Source organism: Erinaceus europaeus, chromosome 5 (genome assembly GCF_950295315.1).
Source record: "Erinaceus europaeus chromosome 5, mEriEur2.1, whole genome shotgun sequence".
NCBI classification, from domain to species: domain Eukaryota; kingdom Metazoa; phylum Chordata; class Mammalia; order Eulipotyphla; family Erinaceidae; genus Erinaceus; species Erinaceus europaeus.
Window position 1 is genome coordinate 39,461,023 of NC_080166.1, and position 22,820 is coordinate 39,483,842.

At 37.2% G+C, this 22,820-nt stretch overlaps 1 protein-coding gene across 1 annotated transcript in view; it reads left to right on the forward strand.

The window, feature by feature from the left end:
- SPEF2 (sperm flagellar 2) overlaps positions 1-22,820 on the forward strand; it is a 305,327-nt gene that overhangs the window by 219,933 nt on the left and 62,574 nt on the right. The window contains exons 27-29 of the mRNA XM_060191863.1: positions 14,004-14,151; positions 17,630-17,758; positions 19,218-19,356. Coding sequence (XP_060047846.1) covers positions 14,004-14,151; positions 17,630-17,758; positions 19,218-19,356 — 416 coding nt within the window. The remainder of the gene's footprint in view (positions 1-14,003; positions 14,152-17,629; positions 17,759-19,217; positions 19,357-22,820) is intronic.

Genomic DNA, 22,820 nt, shown 5'->3' on the forward strand with positions numbered 1-22,820 from the left:
AGTCCATTTTGTTTTGTTCATCCCTATGTTTTGTTTTTCTTTTATATATTAATAAATTTATAAAGTGTTTGTTATTCTTGGAACCAGTTTGCTACCCATCATATCCTCTAGATTTACTCATATTGTTGCATATGGCATATATCACCCTTTTACAGCTAAGAAATACAACACATCTTTTTAAGTTGATGAGCACTTAGATATTGCTAATGCCTGGTCATTGTGAATAGTGCTGTGATGAACATAGGACTGCATGTATCTCTATGGGTTAGTGATTTATTCTCAATATGAGTTGTTACTTTCTGCTATGATGCTGCTGCTGATATTAATACTAGTGATGATGGAAATATCCTTGATGATCACCACAAAGACCACAACTACTAAATATCAGAGAGTGAAAAACCAGAATCTCTCATAAAACATGAATTAGTATTCTTATTGAGCTAAAATAAACGTAATATATAAAATGTAAGCCTATGACTCCATTAAAATTACCTGGGGATAGTATATTCTAAAACATTGTTACAGAACACAAAGAACACATTTATTAATTAAGCTGTGTAAATTTAGAAACATTATTTGATGTATCTGAGTCTTTAACTTCTCATTTATAAAACAAGAGACATACTGTCTTTTATTAAATATTTAAAAATATCTAAAATATTGTATATATAGGTGTTGTCAAAATTGTAAAATGTGGCATTTCAATATGTGAGAATTTTATTCACTATTACACTCTTTCCCATATGAACTTGTAAAAATTGCATAGAAGGCGCAGGGACAAGCACTACTTAGTAATTAGCGCTGCCTGCTTTTATATTTCTAGTAGATATTTGTGACTATGGTATCACATGAGCTTGAGTTCCAAATGAAACAGGGGTGTTACATGACCTTTAGTGAGCTTTGAGTTCCAAATGAAACAGATTTCATTTTTTGTTATACAAAAACAGCACCAGCTAAGATCGGTGCAATTGAAATGTGAACACTTGAACACAGGCTTTATTCTACATAGTCATTTTTCCATGAACTACCCACTTAATGTGGTATGTTAATTTTGGCAAAATTTCTAGTTAGTAGGCATGCAAAACTTCAAATAAATCAGTCATATGTAACACCCACAATCTCAAGGTATTATTTCTAGAGTTTCTTTAGTCTTGCAAGCTAGATGTGTTGTGAATTATGTTAATTTTTGAAAGGGACCCAAGGTCTTTAAAAGAAGTGGACAAAACATATGAATGATAATAATTGTTTCATTATCACCATCATGATCATCATCATCACAGGATGTTTACAAAGGAGAAGAATCCAATTTCAAAGGAAATTGCTAGCTTATTATGTTTTTACAGGAACAGATTCAGAAAATGAATTGCTTGTAGTTTGGAGTCGTGGTGGCAGAGGATGCTAACAAGTGTGCTTTCAGCTTTACCAAGAATTTCAAAGTAAAGTATATATGATAAAATCATTTTTATCAAAATGGCATCAGATTAAAAAAAATAATTGACTTGCCCTCACCCTCTTTCGTATCCCTCTAAGATTCTTCTGATAGTGAAGAAACAAAGTGTTCTACAAAATATAAGAATTTTAGAAGAAATTTCATTGATGAAACATTTGTTGGGTATCCCCTATGAGGACAAAACAAGCACTGAAAGCTATGGAGAACACCAAGAAATAGAGCTGCTTCACCTCTTGAGAGTATTGGAGTTTCTAGAGAAGTGGACCAAGATTAGCACTCATAGGACAGTCATATGCCAAGTCATGGAAGATTAAGTCAGAACTGGGTTGTGGTTAGGTGTTGTTTTCGACAGGTTATGTTGCTTTCGCCGGGCTGGCTTCACGGGCGGGTAACAGACGACCAGGGACTCATGGTTGAGCTGTAGGCAGTATCTCTTTATTCATGCAGGACGCAGCACAATCTAAGACGAGCTAAGTTAAACTCAAAGTACAGTAGTCTAAAACTCACAATGCTGTCTTTATATATACTTCCCAAGTAGGGTGGAAACAGGATGTGACATAGAGAGGGTGGAGAGAAAAGTGACTGGTGAAAATCAGAGTGTGACAAAGAGGGGGCAGATTAGGTGAGAATCCTATCACTGAACCACAAATGCCCTGGAGGGAGGGTGGAACTTGTTAACAGTGGTTATGTAAATAGAATGAAGTGGTTATGTAAATAGAATAGTGTTAAGCAGGGGGAATTTAAATCAAATGAAACAGAAGGGGTCTCATGCATACCAACAGTTAGGGGTAGGGGGGCAGAAGTTGGCTGGTCAGTCTCATATACTATACTGTAAATGTCTTCAATGGAGTCTTTTCCATCTTTCTATATACTTGCCTCTAAATGCATCCTTTTCCACCTCCCCTCTCATCAAATTCTTCTCAGAAATAACATTAGGCTTGGACACATTAAACTCTTTACTAGGTAAGTAAAGTTCTGTGGAGTCCTGATTCCTCACCAGTTGCCTAATTATGATTTTAGAGTGTGCACGCATGTGTTGATTCTGCTCCATACTATGTTTTTCATTTTCCATTCTCAACTATCATTTTTATTTATTTATTTATTTATTTGCCTCCAGGTTTATTGCTGGGGCCAATGCCTGCATTATGAATCTACTGCTCCTGGAAGCTATTTTTTCCATTTTTTGCCCTTGTTTATCATTGTTGTTAGGACAGAGAGAAATTGAGAGAGGACAGGAAGACAGAGAGGGGTAGAGAGAGACAGACAACTGTAGACCTGCTTCACTGCCTGTGAAGCGACCCCTCTGCATGTGGGGATCCGGGGGCTAGAACCAGGATTCTTTCACTGGCCCTTGCACTTTGTTCCATGTGCGCTTAACACGCTGCACTACTGCCTAGTCCCTCTCAATTCTCATTTCTTAGGGTTGTGTCCATCTATGTTCTTCACCTTTAAAAAAAATTATTTATTTATTATTGGATAGAAATAGAAATTGAGAGGGGAGGTAGAGAGGGAGAGAGACAGAGACACTTGAGCCCTGTTTCACCACTTGTGAAGCTAACCCCCTGCTAGTAGGGCCCATGGGCTTGAACCCTGGTCCTTGTGCACTGTAATGTGTGTGCTTTAACCAGATGTGCCAACACCTGGCCCTGCTTATGCTCTTCACTTTTAAAAGCTATTGGCCCACTCTTTCTTTTCTTTTTTTTTTTATTTAATAATGATTTAATAATGATTAACAAGACTGTAGGATAAGAGGAGTACAGTTCCCACCACCAGAGTTCCATATCCCATTACTTCCATTGGAAGCTTTCCTATTCTTTATCCCTCTGGAAATGTGGACCCAGAATAATCATGGGGTGCAGAAGGTGGAAGGATTGGCTTCTGTAATTGCTTCTCCACTGGACATGGGCATTGGCAGGTTGATCCATACTCTCAGCTTGTTTCTAACTTTCCATAGCCAGGCAGGGCTCTGGAAAGGTAGGGTTTCAGGAAACATTGGTGAGGTCATCTGCCCAGGGAAGTCAGGTAGTATCTGAAACTTGGTGGCTGAAAAACCATTAAGATATAAAGCAGAAGAGAGTCAGGCAGTAGCACAGCAGGTTAAGAGCAGGTGGCGCACAAGCGGTGAAGCAGGTCTGCAGGTATCTATCTTTCTCTCCCTCTCTCTGTCTTAACATCCTCTCTCCATTTCTTTTTCTTTTAATTAATTTTTTTATTTAAGAAAGGATAAATTAACAAAACCATAGGGTGGAGGGGTACAACACCACACAATTCCCACCACCTCATCTCCATATCCCATACACTCCCCTGATAGCTTTCCCATTCTCTATCCCTCTGGGAGCATGGACCCAGGGTCATTGTGGGTTGCAGAAGGTGCAAGGTCTGGCTTCTGTAATTGCTTCCCCACTGAACATGGACATTGACTGGCTGGTCCATACTCCCAGTCTGCCTCTCTCTTTCCCTAGTAGGGTGGGTCTCTGGGGAAGCGGAGCTCCAGGACACATTGGTGGGGTCTTCAGTCCAGGGAAGCCTGGCCGGCATCCTGATGGCATCTGGCACCTGGTAGCTGAAAAAGAGAGTTAACATACAAAGCCAGACAAATTGTTGAGCAATCATGGACCCAAAGGTTGGAATAGTGGAGAGGAAGTTTTGGGGGGGGGGGTACTGACTGCAAACTCTAGTGTACTTCTGCTTTCAGGTATATATTTTGCACTGGTTTATGGATACCTGTGAACATATGCTCTCTCTCACAGAAACTGGTGTATATCTAGGTTTTGTGACTTTGTTAGAAAGTGAACCACCTGGGATGGAATTAGAGAATACTATGAAAGGAAAGGTCTCACTTGAGTAATGAAGCTGAAGAGTTGTCATTCTACACGAGAAGTCTCTGGACACAGTCTGAGCTGAAGCATGTTGAGGTGGAAAGTGTTGTGTTGATTAGGTAGCAATCAGCAGATGCAATATTACTTGATATGGATTGGGAGAAGCATGCGGGAAAGTGGGCCCTATCCTAAGGTTCCAGGACTGGGAGAAGTAGAGGCTATATCGTGGAGATGTGAGGTTCCTGCTGTCTTAGGGTTCAAAAAGACAATCGATAGTTAATGTAATCATCACATTATTTGGTAATGGGCTTAACTTTGAAAAGTCATTTTGTTAGGGTTTGCTGTATAGTACCCAGTATCTTGTATATTGCTGTGCCATTGGTTGCTTCTGATCTACTTTGTCTAGGCTTTTGAGAGAGTCCGCATATCAAATACACAGTCTATATATTGAAAAGACTCAGTCTGTGGTTTAAAAACTTCTAGATATACAATTAATTTACCCCCCTAATATTAATTAACTAGTGATTTATACGACTACACTTTACTAGGAGTGTACGTAAACACCATTCCCGCCACCAAAGGCGGTGTCCCATCCCACCCGCCACCAGACCAGGACGCCGCATGTCTACCCCTCACCACAGGGTTTTTACTTTGGTGCCCCACTTTCAATTTAGTCAGAACCTGCTTTTAGTTACCCTTTCAGATCTTCTTTCTCAACTTCTGTTGATGAGTAGGATCATCACATACTCATCTTTATCTTTCTGACTTAGCTCACTTAACATAATTCCTTCTAGCTCTGTCCAAGATGGCTCAGAGAAGGTGGGTTCATTGTTCTTGATAGCTGCATAGTATTCCATTGTGTATATATACCACAGCTTTCTCAGCCACTCATCTGTTGTTGGGCACCTGGGTTGCTTCCAGGTTTTAGCTATTATGAATTGTGCTGCTATGAACATAGGAGTACACACCTCTTTTTGGTTGGGTGTTATGGAGTCCTTGGGGTAGAACCCCAAGAGATGAATTACTGGATCATATGGAAGGTCCAAGTCTGGCCTTCTGAGAGTTTTCCAGACTGCTCTCCACAGAGGCTGTACCAATTTACATTCCCACCAGCAATGCAAAAGGGTTCCTCTGTCCCCACATCCTCTCCAGCATTTGTTGCTGCTGTCCTTTTTGATGTATGCCATTCTTACAGGAGTGAGGTGGTATCTTAGTGTTGTCTTATTTTGCATTTCTCTGACAATCAGTGACCTAGAGCAGTTTATCATATGTTTACTAGCCTTTTGGATCTCCTCTGAGGTGAATGTTTTGTTCCTATCCTCTGCCCATTTTTGGATGGGGTCATTTGCTTTTTTGGTGCTAAGTTTGCTGAGCTCTTTATATATTTTGGTGATTAGTTTCTTGTCTGATGTATGGCATGTGAAGATCTTCTCCCATTCTGTGAGGGGTCTCTTTGTTTGTTTAATAGTTTCTTTAGATGTGCAGAGGCTTCTCAATTTGATGTAGACCCATTGATTTGTTTCTGCTTCAGTCTTCCTTGCAATTGGGTTTATTTCATCAAAGATGCCCTTGAGGTGTGTGTAGGTGGGAAACTGTTTTACCAATGTTTTCCTCTAAGTATTTGATTGTTTCTGGTCTAACATCCAGGTCTTTGATCCATTTGGAGTTGATTTTTGTTTCTGGTGAGATAAAGTGGTTCAATTTCATTCTTCTGCATGTTTCAACTCAGTTTTCCAGCACCATTTATTGAAGAAAGTTTCCTTCTTCCATTTAATGCTTTGGGCCTCCTTATCAAAGATTAGATGTCCATAGGTGTGGGGATTTATTTCTGGGCTTTCAGTTCTGTTCCACTGGTCTGTGTGCCTATTTTTGTTCCAGTACCATGCTGTTTTGTTTCCAGTACCATGATGTCTTTATAGTATAGTTTGAGATCTGGGAGTGTGATGCCTCCATTTCTGTTTCTTTTACTCAAGATGGTTTTGGCAATTCTAGGTGTTTTCAGGTTCCACATAAATGATTATAGTGTTTGTTCTATTTTCTTAAAGAAGCTTGGTGGAAGTTAGATGGGGATTGCATTAAATTTGTATATGGCTCTGGGGAGAATATTCATTTTGATATTTATTCTTCCATTCCATGAGCATGGTATCTTTCCATTTTGGTATCAGTTTCTATTTCCTTGAGTAGCAACTCATAGTTTTCAGTATACAAGTCTTTCACTTCTTTGGTCAGCTTTATTCCTAGGTATATTATTGATTTTGCTGAAACAGTAAATGGGAGTGATTTCTGGATTTCTTCTTCTTCAGATTTTGTGTTTGCATAAAGAAATGCCACTGATTTTGTACATTGATTTTGCAGCCTGACACCTTGCTATATTACCTAATAACTTCCAGTAGTTTTCTGCTGGATTCTTTAGGCTTTTCTATGTATACTATCATATCATCTGCAAATAATGAGAGCTTGACTTCTTCCCTTCCAATCTGTATTCCTTTGATTTCTTTCTCTTGCCTGATTGCTATGGCAAGAACTTCCAATACTATGTTGAAGAGTAATGGTGACAGTGGACAGCCCTGTCTAGTCTTGATCTGAGGGGGAATGCTTTCAGCTTCTGTCCATTGAGTATGATGTTGGCTGTAGGTTTGCTATATATAGACTCCACTATCTTGAGAAATTTCCCATCTATTCCCATTTTTTGTAGAGTTTTGAGCATGAATGGGTGTTGGATTTTGTCAAAGGCTTTCTCTGCATCTATTGAGATAATCATGTGGTTTTTGGCTTTGCTTTTATTGATGTGGTGAATGACATTGATTGACTTACAGATGTTGAACCAACCTTGCATTCCTGGAATGAATCTCACTTGGTCGTGATGAACAATCTTTTTGATGTGCTTCTGTATCCGTTGGCCAAGATCTTGTTTAATATTTTGGCATCTATGTTCATCAGAGTTATTGGTCTGTAGTTTTCCTTTTTTGTTGTGTCCCTATCAGCTTTTCGTATCAGGTTGATGTTGGCTTCATAGAGGGTGGAAGGGAGTATTCCTGTTTCTTCAATCTTATGGAAAAGCTTTAGGAGTATGGGTATTAACTGTTTCCTGAAGGTTTTGTAGAATTCATTTGTGAAGCCATCTGGTCCAGGACTTTTGTTGTGGAATAGATTCTTAATAATGGTTTCAATTTCTTTGTCTGTGATTAGTGCATTTAGGTTTTGTAGTTCTTCTAGGTTCATTTTTGAAGGGCATATGTTTCTAGGAATTGTTCCATTTCTTCCAGATTCTCTAGCTTGGTGGCGTATAGTTCTTCATAGAAGTTTCGCATGATTCTCTGGATTTTTGTGGTGTCAGTTGTGATATTTCCTCCATCATTTGCAATTCTATTAATTTGAGTCTTCTCTCTTTTTTGTTTGGTGAGTCTGGCTAGGGGGTTGTCAATTTTGTTTAATCTTTCAAAGAACCAACATTTGACTTCATTGATCTTCTGTATGGTTCTCTTATTTTCGATGTTGTTTATTTCTGCTCTAATTTTAGTGATTTCTGTCTTTCTGGCTGCTTTAGGGTTCATTTGTTCCTCTTCTTCTAAGTCCTTGAGGTGTGCAGTAAGGCCATTCATTTGAGGTTTTTCTTGTTTAATATGTGATTGTATGGCTATAAGTTTTTATCTCTATACTGCTTCAGCTGTGCCCCAAATATTTTGATAGGTTGTGTCTTCATTTTCATTTGTTTCCTGTGACATTTGAATTTCCTGCTTGAGTTAATCTCTGACCCAGTGGTTCTTAAGCAGTATGTTGTTTAGTTTCCAAATTCTGTGAATTTTAATAATTTTCTGTTTGTTGTTAAATGTTAGTTTTACTTTACTGTGGTCTGAGAAGATACTTGGGATGGTTTCAATGCTTTTGAATTTATTGATGCCGTCTTTGTGGCCTAACATGTGGTCTATCCTTGAGTATGTGTTATGTGGACTTGAAAAGAAGGTGTATTCCAGTTTTTTTGTTGTAAAGGACTCTGAAAATGTCCAAGAGGTCTAGTGTGTCAATCTCTTCATTTAATTCTCTTGTATCTTTGTTGATTCTGTGCTTTATTGATCTGTCTAAGTGGAGAGTGGGGTATTAAAGTCTCTCACTATTATTGTGTTACTATTGATGTATTTTTGAAATTCTTTCAGTATGTGCTTGATGTATTTAGATGGTCCCTCATTGGGTGCATAGATGTTAATAATTGTTAAGTCTTCTTGGCTGATTGATCCTCTAATCATTATGTAATGTCCTTGTCTATCTTTTATTACTTAATTTAATTTACAATCTATTGTGTCTGAGATGAGAATGGCTGTTCCTGCCTTTTTATGTTTTCCATTAGACTGTATGATAGTTTTCCATCCTTTCACTTTAAATCTGTGTTTATCTTGTTGGGTCAAGTGGGATTCTTGCAAACAGCATATGGTTGGGTTATGTTTTCTGATCCATCCCCCCACTCTGTGCCTTTTTATGGGTGAGTTCAAGCCATTGACATTAATTGATCTTATGGATTTAATGTATTGTAATGCCATTGTTCAACAAATCTTTGTTTGATCTGATATATTGCAAGTATTATAGTGATGTTCTTGTTTATAAGAGGTCTTTTAGAACCTCTTTCAGGGCAAGTTTTTTGGTGGATGCCTCCTTTAACTGTTGTTTGTCTAAGAAGGTTTGATCCCTCCATCTAGTTTGAATGAAAGTCTAGGAGGATATATTATCCTTGGTTGAAACACTTTTTCATTCAGGGCTCAATAGATATCTTGCCATTCTCTTTTGGCTTTTAGAGTTTGAGTGGAGAGGTCTGTTGATAGTCTTATGGGTTTTCCCCTGTATGTGACTTTTTGTTTCTCTCTTCCTACCTTTAGGATCCTTCTTTATCCTTACTTCTTCTCATTGTGACTATGATGTGTCTTGGTGTCTTGAGGTTTGTGTTGATTTCGTTTGGAACTCTCTGGGCCTCTTGAATCTTGATGTCCTTTCTGTTATTCAGGTCTGGAAAGTTTTCTTCTGTTATTTACTCTAGAATGTTTCCTTCCCCTCCCTCTCTTTCTTCCTCTGGCATTCCAATTATACAAATGTTACTTCTTTTGAGATCATCCCACATGTCTCTGTTGTTGTTGTCAGTGTCTCTCAATCTCATTTTGAGCCTTTTCACCTCTTTGTTAGTTTTCTCTAAGTCATAGTCTGTCTAACTAATTCTGTTTTATGCTTCTGTTAGTCTGTTTTCCCTTCCCTCAGCTTCTTTCTTCAGTTCAGCTGTTTCAGCTTTCAGTTCTCTAATTGCCTCAAGATAATCATTATTTACCTTGGGGGTCTCAACTGTTGTTTCCCTAATACTGCCATTCCTTTCCTCAAATGTTGTTTTCATTTCTGTGATTAACAAGTTTTTTATTGCTTGCATACTTTTCTTACCTATGGTTACTTCTGGCTAATTTGTAGTTTCTTCTGGGCTTTTGTCTTCATTCATTGGAGTAGCAGTTTTATTTGTTTTTGATCTACTCATATTTTTGATTTATGTGTTTCTTATTTTTATGTTCTGTTGTTCCTCAGTTGTTGTATTTTGAGTACAAGCAACTCTGTACTCAATACCTTTATTACAAATGCAATCACTCACCTCAAGAATTACAATAGCAACTGAACCAAGGATTGAAGCAGTTTAATCACTACCAGTTAGCCAAACAATGTTTCTAGTCCATGAAAAAATGGCAACCGAGTCCAAGTGAAGAAGAAAGAGAAAGGAAATAAGGGATTGCAAGAATAGACAATTATGCAAATCTACTATCCACTGTATATTCTAGGGGTAGCAAGAGGAGAAAGGGAAGTAGAGCAGAGATACACACATAGTCCACTCTGAGTCAGATTTCTTCCCCCAAGTAAATCACAAATGAATATCAGTGAATTCAGAAAGTCAAAGAAGGAAGGAAGAAATGGAAGACAAGAAAAAAAAAGAGAAACAAGAGAGAGAAAAGAAAAAAGATAAGAAAAAGAGCTGTAATAAAAGAGCAGTGAAAGGAAAGTTTTTAATTGATTAATTTATTTTTTATTTTATTTTATTTTTTTAATTAGCTAGGAGGAGGGAGAAGGGGAGAGTCTGTAGAGGAGGTAGGAGTAGTGAAACAAGTTCCTCTTGCAATGAAGAAGATGCCTAGTCCCCTAGCAATGAAAGATACCCTAAGAGTTAATTCTGGTAGACCTAAAGGAGGAGTGGAAAGAGATACACCTTTATATAATATTAATAATAAAATAGAGCAGGGTTAAAAACCTGTTCCAGTTTGCCTCAAGCCTCCTGAGCAGAGGCAGCTGATTGTTAAGAAAGAAAAAAAAAAACTTCAGGACTAGACAAGAGTAGCAGGAATAGACAGTTATGCAAATCTAATATCCACTGTATATTCTAGGGGTGGCTAAAGCAGAAAGGGAAGTAGAGCAGAGATACACATAGAGAGCGTCCACTCTGAGTCATATTTCTTCCCCAAAATAATTCCCAAATGTGTATCAGTGAAATCAGAAAGCTGAAGGAGGAAGGAAGAAAGGATGACAAGAATGAGAAAAAGAAGAAAAAAGAAAGAGAGAAAAAAGAAAAAGATAAGAAAAAGAACAGTAATAAAAGAGCATTGAAAGGAAAGAGTTATTTATTTATTTATTTATTTATTATTATTTAATTAGCTATGTGGGGGGTGAAGGAAAGAATGGGTAGAGGCAGTAGGAAATGTGAAACAAGTTATTTTAGCAGTGAATAAGACACCCAGTCCCCTAGCAATGGAAAATACACTAAAGTTAATTCTGGTCAACCTGAAGGAGAGGGGGAAAGGGGTACATGTTTATCTTGTATTGATAATAAAATAGAAAAGAGTAAAAAACCTGTCCTGTCTTCAGCTTGGATGGCTCCAGATTGCCTCAGGCCCCCTGAGCAGAGGCAGCTGGTTGGCTACTTAGAAAGAAAAAAGGCCAAAGGTTTCAGAAGGGAATAGAATTAGAATGAATGATACCCCCTGGTGGGACAGGAATCTTGGTAAAGAAAGAATCTCAGCAGGGGAGCTTGCTAGGAGCAGATCTCTGGTCCCTAGGGACTGGTTATGGGGGGGCAGGGGGGAAGGAGTATGCTTCGGGAATAATAATTTAAAAGAAAAAGTTTTTTCCCTTTCTTTTTATTCTATTTTCTAACCCAAATTGAGTTATAGTCACCTCCTTGGTGTCACTGCTAGGACCCCTTATTTACTGGCCTACTAAAGGCAAAAAATCCTACTGTTTCCAGTAGATGTGGTCAGAGCTCAAGCCACTAGGAGCTTCTCATTCTGCCATCTTCCAGAATCCCTCCCCTCTCTCCATTTCTTTCTGTCCTATCCAACAACGCCAACATCATATAAAAATAATAACTATAACAATAAAACAACAAGGGCAACAAAAGGCATGAATAAATAAATTTTAAAAAGATATAAAATAGAAAAAAAGTTTAATAATTAATAAACTAAAGATAAGAATAGAGTGGATGAGCTTTGGTGTCTCCATTTAGGAAAAAGCTAGGATATCTATTTTAGGTATATTCCAAGGGGACTTTACTAATTTTTTGCCTGCGCCCAATACCTAACATGCAGGTGGACTGTCTGGAGAGAGGGTGTCACAGTTAGAAATAGGACTAGAAAGCTGGATCAGGGAAGAGAGTAGCTCCCAATATGAGAAAAGTAACTGTATACCATTAACCGTAAACCCCATCTACCTGATCTGGTGCCCATATTAGGCACAGGAGCCTGTGTAACCTCTGTATCCCTGTCGTCTGAGCTTGCATTCCATGGTCATAGCTAGGAATATTTTAGGCTGCACTCACTTCAGGACCTCTCTTCCTTGAATGGCAGAGTATGCTGACCCAGCCTCCGTTCACAGAGTGGGGCAGACCTTACCATTGTTGTTCCAAATAGTAACCAAAAGAGCCATCGTTAAAGCCTACTGGTCTCTTTTCCTTATCCAGTTTTTGTAGTCCTTACTTTGTTTGACAAGGTTAACCTTAGAGTCACTGAGGTAAGTGAAATAGTAAGTAGGTGAGGAGGGTATTTAGGTCTAAGTAGAAACTATTAGATTAAATACTTTATTATGTCTTTTAAAAATCTTTCTCCTTGCTTTTGCAATTTTACATTAAGATATTCATTTTCCCTAAACTTATAGATATGTGTGCACATGTACTTTATATCATGGGTCCTGGTCTATATCTAGGTCCTGTGGATTTCTTAGGAAGTGCACCACCCAAAATGGAATTAAGGGAATCTATGAGCTAGGAAATGTCTCACCAGAGCTGAAGACTGTCTCTTGACACAAACTTCAGGAATAGGTATGACCTGAGTGAGACAAACACACAATTCCAGAGAAGTTTTTCTGCTTCCTGAAGCACAGGGCCCACCTCAGAAGAAAGATAGGGTGACCCCTGCAGCAGCTTCATCTCTTATCTTTCTTCACTTAGGATGGACTGGCCATATTATCTCTCAAACCAGGGAACCTGTGAGAATGAAAGGAGTGGATGCTAGGATGCAGGCAAATTTAAACCCCTGACCTCAATAGAGGGAGCTGGAAAAGAAAAGGAGGATAAAAGATATCTTGTAATGCCATCCTATGGGACAGGCCATTTTAAGTCCAGTGTTCAAATACCCATAAGTCAAATTAATGTAGGGCACATATCCCACAAAATTGGTTTTGGAGTATAAAAAATCTTACCCAGAATTTAATCAGGTGCAAAGATCCAGATGGGTTCAAACCCCCAACCACCACACAGAAGCAACATGAAAAAGGGGAAGCTTTGCAAATAGTAAAGCAATATTATTGCATCTCTTCTTTTGTCTGTCTCCTTCTGTCTCTCTTTGTCTTTCACCTCTAAAACAAACACATAAGATATCAACTAGAGTGGTAGAATTATGTATTCACAAAGCACCAGTGAAGCCCTGTTAGCCTAAATAAATACATTGATTATAAATTAAATAGAAAAGAAAAATCTTAATTATTTTATGCATAAGCCATACATGTACATAAAATACACTTCTGAAATAGTAAAACTTCATAAAGATAGATAAAGTTAGCAGCAAATGTCTTAAAAACTAAATAGGGCATACATATACATATGTATATGCCACTATAGTAGAATGTCCTGGGTTAAAGGCTAAGAGGCTAAGAGATAGTAGGAATTTGGTAGTAAACAAATATATAATCTATAGGTTATTGAGATTTAAGAAATTAGGGCAGAAAAATAGCTCACATGTATAGTGTACCTGCTTTATTTTTAGCCCCACCCCCCATATACTGTTGAAAGTTTCCTTCTCTTCAGTTAGATGTTGTTAAGCCATAATGCCAACAATAAATACATACTTATATAGAAAATATTTTTAAACAATTCAACATTAATAAAATTTGTTTAATTTAATCTTCAACTAAAATTTTAGTTTAATTAAGAAATTACATTTTGTTTAACAGCAATACTAGGTGGCAATGAGAAATGTAAGGGTGAAGTGCAGGCTAGTTTGAGAAAGGAACTTGTCTCTACATAGATGGTTACAAGGAGGTCACATCTGTGAACAGAGTCAGATTTCCAGTTAAGTATGATTGTTAAAATGTATGTTCCACAAAGATGGCATACTTTGTGTGTTTATTCATAGTGGAATGTGGCTTAACGAGATTACACTAGAACTAAATCCCAAAGGTTATCATATTTCCTAAGTATTGAACTCACTGAAATATTACTCTTATGTAACCAGTTGGCTGCCGAGCTTCACCAGAGGCTCATGGATGAAGAAAAAGAAAGCCCACCAGCAGACACAAAAGAAAGATCTCCTCCAGCAGGTCCAAATAAAAAAGTAAAAAAGGAGGTATCCAAGACAAAAAAAGAAGAAAAAAAGGGGAAAGGTATGCATAGCTTTTCATACTTGTTTCTGGTAGAAGACAAAAAAAGAAGAAAAGGGAAAAGGTACACAGAGCTTTTCATGCCGAGATCTCTGGTAGAAAGCAAGAATTTACACTCACATAAGTCCCCCAAATCACTAGAGTGCTGTTCATTAGTTTTAACTTAGGAACCCAGGATTCTATAATCTGTAGTGTTTTCATTTGGCAAACTACAAAGCATTCCAGTCCCATCTTACATGTTTATCCAAATAGTCAAGCATACCCAGGGTAAAATAGACCTCAATGATGGTTTTGAGCACATTAAAATAATTCAAAATGACACTATGTACTCTGAAAAATATGTGCAAATGGAGTTGAGATTTGCTAGTCATGACAGAAGATAAGGCTGAGATAATTATATGTTATGTAGGTATGGAACTATACACCTAAAAATATTATAATACTATAAGCCAAGGTTAAATGAAAAAGAAAAGTGGTGAATGAAAAATGGTAATTATATCTATGTAAGTTTTACATACAAATTAATTCAAAAGAGCCCTTTTACCTAAATCTCTGCCTCAGAGGTTATTTCTGTCTCATCACTGAGAAGACCTAAGGAAGTCAGGTCCTACTTCCCTTAACCTGAAAGGGAAGAGGAAAAAAGGGAACACACCTGGAAGTTATAATAGGCTTAGAAAGGAAGTGAAGTCAGGGTTCAAAAGTAAATAAAAATGGGCATCAGCTTCTAACTAGAATTAAATTTGTACAAATGGTCCACAGCTTCTCTGGTCTGTGTCTGTTTGTTTTCCTGATTAAAAGTCTAGAATCTTAGAAAACAAATCAACAACAACAACAACAACACACACATACACACAAAGCTGTGAGGATTACTTAAAGTTAAGGTGAAAAAAAAGCCTTTAACAAAGAAATAAAAATAATTCAGTTGAGTCTTATAATTACAGAGGGAAAAAAAGGACAAAAAAAGCAGGGAACATAGACTCAATGGAGTACTACTCAGCAGTTAAGAAATATATATATATTAGGGCTGGATGGTGCCACATCCAGTTAAGTGTACAAAGTACTAAGTGCAAGAACTGCGTAAGGGTTTGAACCCCTGTCTCCCTACTGGCTGGGTAGAATTATGTAAATTAGGCCTGCAGCTAGAATCACACTGCCATTTCTTATAGGCAGATTTCCCTGTATTGACAACTTCTTAAATTTGCATAATTACTTCCATTTAAATGCTATAAAATATGACTGTATAGATGTTTTCATTATAGCTACATTTCAGTCATAACTTTTTAAGTCATAACTTTTTAATACTCTTCTCTGGCCTTTTTTCCCACTTTTTGAAAATTTTAACTAGTGATTTAATAGTGATTAACACAATTGTTAGATAATGGGGGTAAAATCCCATAATTCCACACAGTCAGTTTCCACCACCACAGTTCTACTCTATTGGCTTCTATAATTTCTTCTACACTGGACGTGGCTGTGTGTTCCAGTTTCACTTGTCCATACTACCAGCCTGTTTCTATGTTTTACTAGTGGGGGTAGGTCTCTGGACAAGAGAGACTTTGGAACACATTAGTGAGGTCATCTATCCAGGAAGACATGATGGAATAATAATAGTATCGGCAACTTTGTGGCTGAAAGGTGGTAAGATATAAAGCAGGACAAAATGTTTAATAAATAGATCCCCCAAAATAAGAATAGGGCAGATGAAATTAGGGGGTCTTTGGGTTGGAAGAAGCTAGAAAATCTATTTTAGGTATATTCTTTTTTTTTAATATTTATTTTATTTATTTATTCCCTTTTGTTGCCCTTGTTGTTTTATTGTTGTAGTTATTATTGTTGTTGTCGTTGTTGGATAGGACAGAGAGAAATGGAGAGAGGAGGGGAAGACAGAGAGGAGGAGAGAAAGATAGACACCTGCAGACCTGCTTCACCACTTGTGAAGCGACTCCCCTGTAGGTGGGGAGCCAGGGTTCGAACCGGGATCCTTATGCCGGTCCTTGTGCTTTGCGCCACCTGCGCTTAACCCGCTGCGCTACAGCCCGACTCCCTATTTTAGGTATATTCTAAGGGGACCATGACTTTAGAAATTTTTGCCAAAGTCTAATAGATAACATGCAGGTGGACTAAAAATATTGTCTGGGAAGATGGTGTTAGACAGCAATAGCATTAATATCACCCCCTTGATAATCTTTAGAAGAAATACTGCAAACAATTGGCAAAGAGATATGCTGACAAAAGTATATGCATATATCAACTAAAGAGCAATTATTGTTCCCTTATTATAGTCATCAAGCAAGTAAAATGCAGTAATACTTAAGGTTCACTTATGTTTGACTTAAAACCTAGGTTTATTCCCTCCCTAATTTGAAGCCAGATCCCATAAACCCAGTACTGATTTGGATACAACAAATGGCACTCAATGATTTAACAACTGGGAGAAAGTATAACCTCATCAGAAAGTACTATGAAAGTATAGCCTGTGAAACTTGTATGAAGGACTGTGAAAGCTGAATAAAGGAATGGTCTTTTTATCAATACCAGTCCACCCCATCATCTGGGGCTCTAGTCAGGGAATCTTTAGATTCCCACATAGATATGTTGGACCTAGACCCTCTCTCCACCATCACTGGTCACTCTCATCAGGGAGGCAGCTATGCTCACCACTATACACAACCACTACTTCCATCAGGAATGTCACCATAAGTCTCTTGTGAACCTCTTCAGAACTTTTTCCTCATTGTAGAGCAGCAATGGTAGGGACTGCCCCACTCTCTGAAAAGAGGCTGGTTCATCCTACTTGCCACTGTAGAAAGACTGGTCCTGAAATGGGTGCAGCTGAGAATATTCCTAGCTGTGGTCATGAACTCAGACTGATTGGGATGCAGAAGTTACACCGGTGCTTGTGATAAATATGAATATGTATGGGCTTAAGATCAGATCTGTGGCGTAAACAGTTAATGGTATTTATAAACTTCCTCATGTTTAGGAGCTATTCTCTGCCCTAATCCAGCTTTCTCTGGACTTTATTTTTAATGAGTATCTCACAAACACTTTGCTCATACAAATATCCCATATGGGTGTTATTTTTATGTATCTATATTTATATTAGAAGTATATCTTTATTTATTGATTGAGATTTCCTTGCATGAATTATGCCACTCACAACAGATTGAGTGTGCATATTTCTCTCCCCAAACTCTGAACTGCTCTTCTTTAGAGTCTATAATCACAGATATGTGCATTTTCTGTGCTCATCTTCCCGGGGTGTTACACAGATTTTAGAGGGCAGAGGGTTATATGTGTTCAGCCTAAATACTTCATGGGTAATTCTCAAGAAACCAGCCCTATTGTCAGGATCATGGTTTTTTCCCTAATGACTATAGCTTTAGAACCCTACAAATTTCACTTCATACTAATCTTGCCCTAGTAGTATGTATATACATTATGTTAGTTTACTTAGCATGTTTCTTTGAATCCCTTTCAGGAAAGTCACCACCTATAAATGATTACTCTCCTGTAATGATATCACCAGAGGAAATGGCTGAAATGGAAAAGAAAAATGAACTAAAGCTCAAAATAAAGGAAGAGCATCTCGCTGCCCTGCAATTTGAAGGTAGAAATTGGAAATAGCTACATGATGATACTTTTCAGGAGAAAATAAGCCACTGGGTAAACAGTCCACAGCAGGCCCAGCATAATGTAGGCACTGAGCTCCATAGGGAAACCAAAAAAAAAAAAAAAAAAAAGGCACATTGAGTAATACCTAGTAGCAATAATTTTTAAGGATGTTTTGTATCCTTTACTTCTCCACTCCCCCCAAGGTCATTGTGGGATGCAGAAGGTGGAAGGTCTGGCTTCTGTAATTGCTTCCCTGCTGAACATGGGCGTTGACAGGTCTATCCGTACTCCCAGCTGAGGCAGGTTATTCTGAGGTAGGGAAAAGACTTCAGAGCAAGTGGAATTGAAATGACTGTAGTTGTTTTGATGAGAGCAAAACCAGTGGCTAAAACTAGATCACTGACAGTAGAAAAAGAACAGAAGGAAGATTACAAAGATTTTAGAGGTAAAATGGCCAAACCTTATTGTATGTCAAGGAGAATGAACAGTTCTAGGATGTATAACTTTTATGTTTGAGACTCAGAATGAGAAATATAATGCATTTTATAAATTCTAAAGTAGAGAGATCATCACAAGACTTTGTAATTTACCCTTTTTGAAAATTCAAATTAGGAGTCTGGCGGTAGCACAGTGGGTTAAGCGCTCGTGGAGCAAAGTGCAAGGACCACGTAAGGATCCCGGTTTGAGCCCCCGGCTCCCCACCTGCAGGGGAGTCACTTCACAAGCGGTGAAGCAGGTCTGCAGGTCTCTCCCCCTCTCTGTTACACCCCATTTCTCTCTGTCCTATTCAACAATGATGACAACAAGAATAACTACAATAAAACAACAAGGGCAACAAAAGGGATTAAATAAATAAATATTTAAAAAAATTCAAATTACATATGCTTTCCCATTATAATTTATCAGAGTACATTGTCATATTATGCAGCAAGTGTAAAGCTCAATTAATATTTTGGTTTAATTTATCAAGTGACCTAACTAGATATATAAGGTGTTGTCTACATTGGTATATTAAAAATATACCTAAAGCTTCATACAGTAAAATATTATTGGTTTATGACTGAATTAAGAGTCATAGGATATCTCAACTAATAGGACATGTTTCTTGCTATAGTTTGCCAGAGGATGGATTCAAGTACCAGCACAACCTAGAAGGAGACAACAACAAGAATAACTACAATAAAACAACAAGGGCATCAAGTGACTTAACTAGATATATAAGGTGTTGTCTACATTGGTATATTAAATATATACCTAAAGGGAAACTCTAATCCTGTATTATAACATTCTCTGTCTGTCTGTCTGTCTCTCCCTCTCTTTGTGTCTGTCTACCTATATGAAATAAAAGAATTAAAAAGATCAGTCCAGAAGTGGTGAAATCATACATGAGTGCTACCCCTGTGCTGCAAAAGTACAGATAGCACATAATATTCTTTATTTCTCTTTTAAAACAGAGGTAGCTACACAGTTTCGGCTTGAATTGATAAAGACAAAAGCATTGCACTTCCTTGGAAATTTAGTAAAAAAGGCTATTGAGGTATATAAACTCATGGAAAAGTGGTTTGGTGAAAGATTTTTGAAAGAGATGGCCAGGTAAAGTACTACATTGTGTTCTTTCTGTTTTTTTTTTAGATGTATTTGCATTTAATACTGTGCAAGTCTCAAGTATGTAGTATAATGATTTGATTTACATATGTGTGAAGTGATTACCACCCTAGTTAGCATCCATCTCATATAGAGACAAAAAATTAAAAGGAAAATATATTCCTTGTGATGAGAACTCTTAAAATTTAATTAACTTTGAACATAAGCTTCAGAAAATACTAACTATAGTCATTATATATTGCATCCTTAGTATTTATTTATCATATAACTGTAATTGTGTGTCTCTTGACAGTCTTTGTTCAATCACCTCTCCTAAATCCCTGCCTCTGGTAACCATGAATCTGATTTTTTTGTCTATGAGTTTGATATTTTGTTCGGTTTTAAATTTTACATGTAAGTGAAATTATATGGTATTCACCTTTCTCTGACTCCTTTCACTTTCAAAGTCCACCCATGTTGTCACAAATGACAGTATTTCCTATATATCTATATATACATATATTTATATGCACACATATTATAATTTATAGCTTTATATCTACACATATGCATGAAGAAATTCTGAATTCAATCTTAATCCAATAAAATTACCTATTTATATGTAAACTATATTTTAAAATATAATTTTGTTAAATATTTTCACATATACCTTAACATTCAATAAAATATATTATAATACATATAATTTATTAAAAAATATAGACCACAATTTCTTTAGTTAGTCATTCACTGATAGACATTTTAGCTACTTTTGCCCAGCTAGCTTTGCAGGTGGGAGAGAGAGACGACCAGGGATTCATGGCTGAGTGGTATGCAGTTCAGTCTTTATTCATGTGGAACGCAGCACAATCTAAGCTATCTCTAATCACAATTCTGTCCTTATATATCCTGAGGCGGAAGTGTCAGGTCAGAAGAGGATGTACATAGGATAGGGGGTGGGAAGAAGGAAAAAGTGTGCAAAACAATGAGGATTAAACCAATGCCCTGGAAGCAGGGTAATGCTTAGTTAACAGTGGTTATGTAAATAGAATACAGTGTTAAGCAGGGGGGATTAAACCAATGAAACAGAAGGGGTCTTAGAAGCAGAATTTAAAAGCAGACCAACATACTTTCATGTCTTGAGTTATTGCTATGAACATAGGAGTGCACATATCTCCTTAATGTAATTTTTTTTCAAGTATGTTCCCAGAAATAGTATTGCTAAATTTTATGGAAATAGTGCTTTTATTGTTCTCCAGTGTCTGTACTAATTTATATATTTAATAACAGCACAAATGTTTCTTTTAATTTACATCTTCCTAAATAATTTTGTATTATCTTTATTTATTGGATAGAGAAAGCAAGAAATCGAGAGGGAAGGGGGTTATAGAGAGGGAGAGAGACCGAGAGACACCTGCAACATAGCTTCACCACTTGAAAAGCTTTCTCCCTGCAGATGGGGCCTGGGGCCTTGAACCCAAGTCCTCACACATTGTAACATGTGCACTCAACCAGGTACACTGCCACCTAACCTTTTAATTTACATCTTTCCATCATTTGTTATCTCATATTTTTGGTGGTATTCATTTGAATAGATGCAAGGTGATAACTTATTTAAATTTCTTTTTTAAAATATGTTATTTACTCACTTATTTTTTGATACAACAGAGAAATTGAGAGAGGAAGAAGAAGTGGAGCAGGAAAGACAAAGAGTCACCTGCAGTATTGCTTCACAACTCATGAAGCTTCCAGTATGCAGGAGGGGACTCATTGTATTTTCAATGTTTTGATTTACATTTCCTTGGTGGTTAGGGCTGTTCAGTACCTTTACATCTACATAAAGTCATCCCTGTACTTTTGTTTTTATTTTTGTTCTTTGTCTGTTCAGGTCCTTTGCATATTTATTTTTTTCTAATTGGATTGTTTGAATTATTTACATCTGTTGAATATTAACCCATTATCATATATACAGCTTAAAATATGTTCTCATTTTGTAAATTGTTTCATTTTGTTTATCGCTTCTTTTTCTGTGTGTGTGTTTTAGTTTAATGTGGTTATACTTATATTTTATTCAGTTGTTTGCACTTTGATGTCTTACTCAAAAAATCGTGTCAGAGATAAACTGTCTATAGTTTTTTCCAGAGTTCATAGTTTCTGATGTTATTTTAGACCTTTAATCTATTTTCAGCTAATTTTTGTGAGTGGTTTAAGATCAGGGTTACATGTGAACATCCTGTTTACCTGCAACATTTATTGAGGGGATTGTCTACATTTAATATTCTTAGACCTTTATGAAATATTAGTTGAACATATATTTATGTACTTATTCAGGAATTTTTGTTCCATTTTTTAATCTATGTGCTTGCTTTTATATCAGTATTATTTTATTTATTAATATATTAGCTTTATACAAAATTAGGATGTGATCTCACTTCACACTTTCTCATAATTGTTAGTTGTTTTTGTAGTTTCATGCAAGATTTTTTTTTTAAAAATATACTTTGTTGATTTCTAAATATCAGGACTGATTAAGACTTATAAGATGTATCTGAACAGATTACATTTGCTAATATGAATTTTATTATATTTTTACTTTTTTATTGATAAAAAGGAAACACTGACAAAACCATAGTATAAGAGGCGTACATACAATTCCCACAACCAGAACTCCAGAACTCAGTATCCCATCCCCTCCCCTGATAGTTTCCCTATTCTTTATCCCTCTGGAAGTATAGACCCACGGTCATATGGGGTACAGAAGGTGGAAGGTCTGGCTTCTGTAATTGCTTCCCTGCTGAACATGAGCACTGACATGACATCATCTCCCCAGACAATAACTTGGATCCACCTAAATATCCAATTTTAGGCTCAGGGAAAAAAAAATAAGACAAAACAAAACAAAACAAAAAAAACTAGTGGTCACACAGGCTCCTAAGCTAATTATGGGCTCCAGATCAAATCAAATTGATGGGGTTTACAGTCAACAATATGTATATCCCTTCCCCATATGAGGGAGCTACTCTCTTCCCTGATCCAGCTTTCTGGTCCTTTTTCCAGACATGACATCATCTCCCCAGACATAACTTGGATCCACTGGTATATCAGATTTCAGGCTCAGGGGCAAAGAGTAAAAGGAAAAAAAAAAAAACAACAACTAGTATAGACACAGACCCTTTTGAATTTAACTAAAATATGCCTACTAGATATGTACAAAATGGAGGACCCCCACCCCCAACTCTTCATCTGCATTATTCCAGCCCTTAGGTCCATGACTGGTCAACAGTTTTTTTTGTCTTTGTATGTTAACTCTTGTCAACCACCAGGTTCCAGATGCTAGCATGATGCCCACCAGACTTCCCTGGACAGACAACCCCACCAATGTGTCCTGGAGCTCCACTTCCCCAGAGCCCTTCCCAACTAGGGAAAGAGAGAGACAGGCTGGGAGTATGGATCAACCTGTCAATGCCCATGTT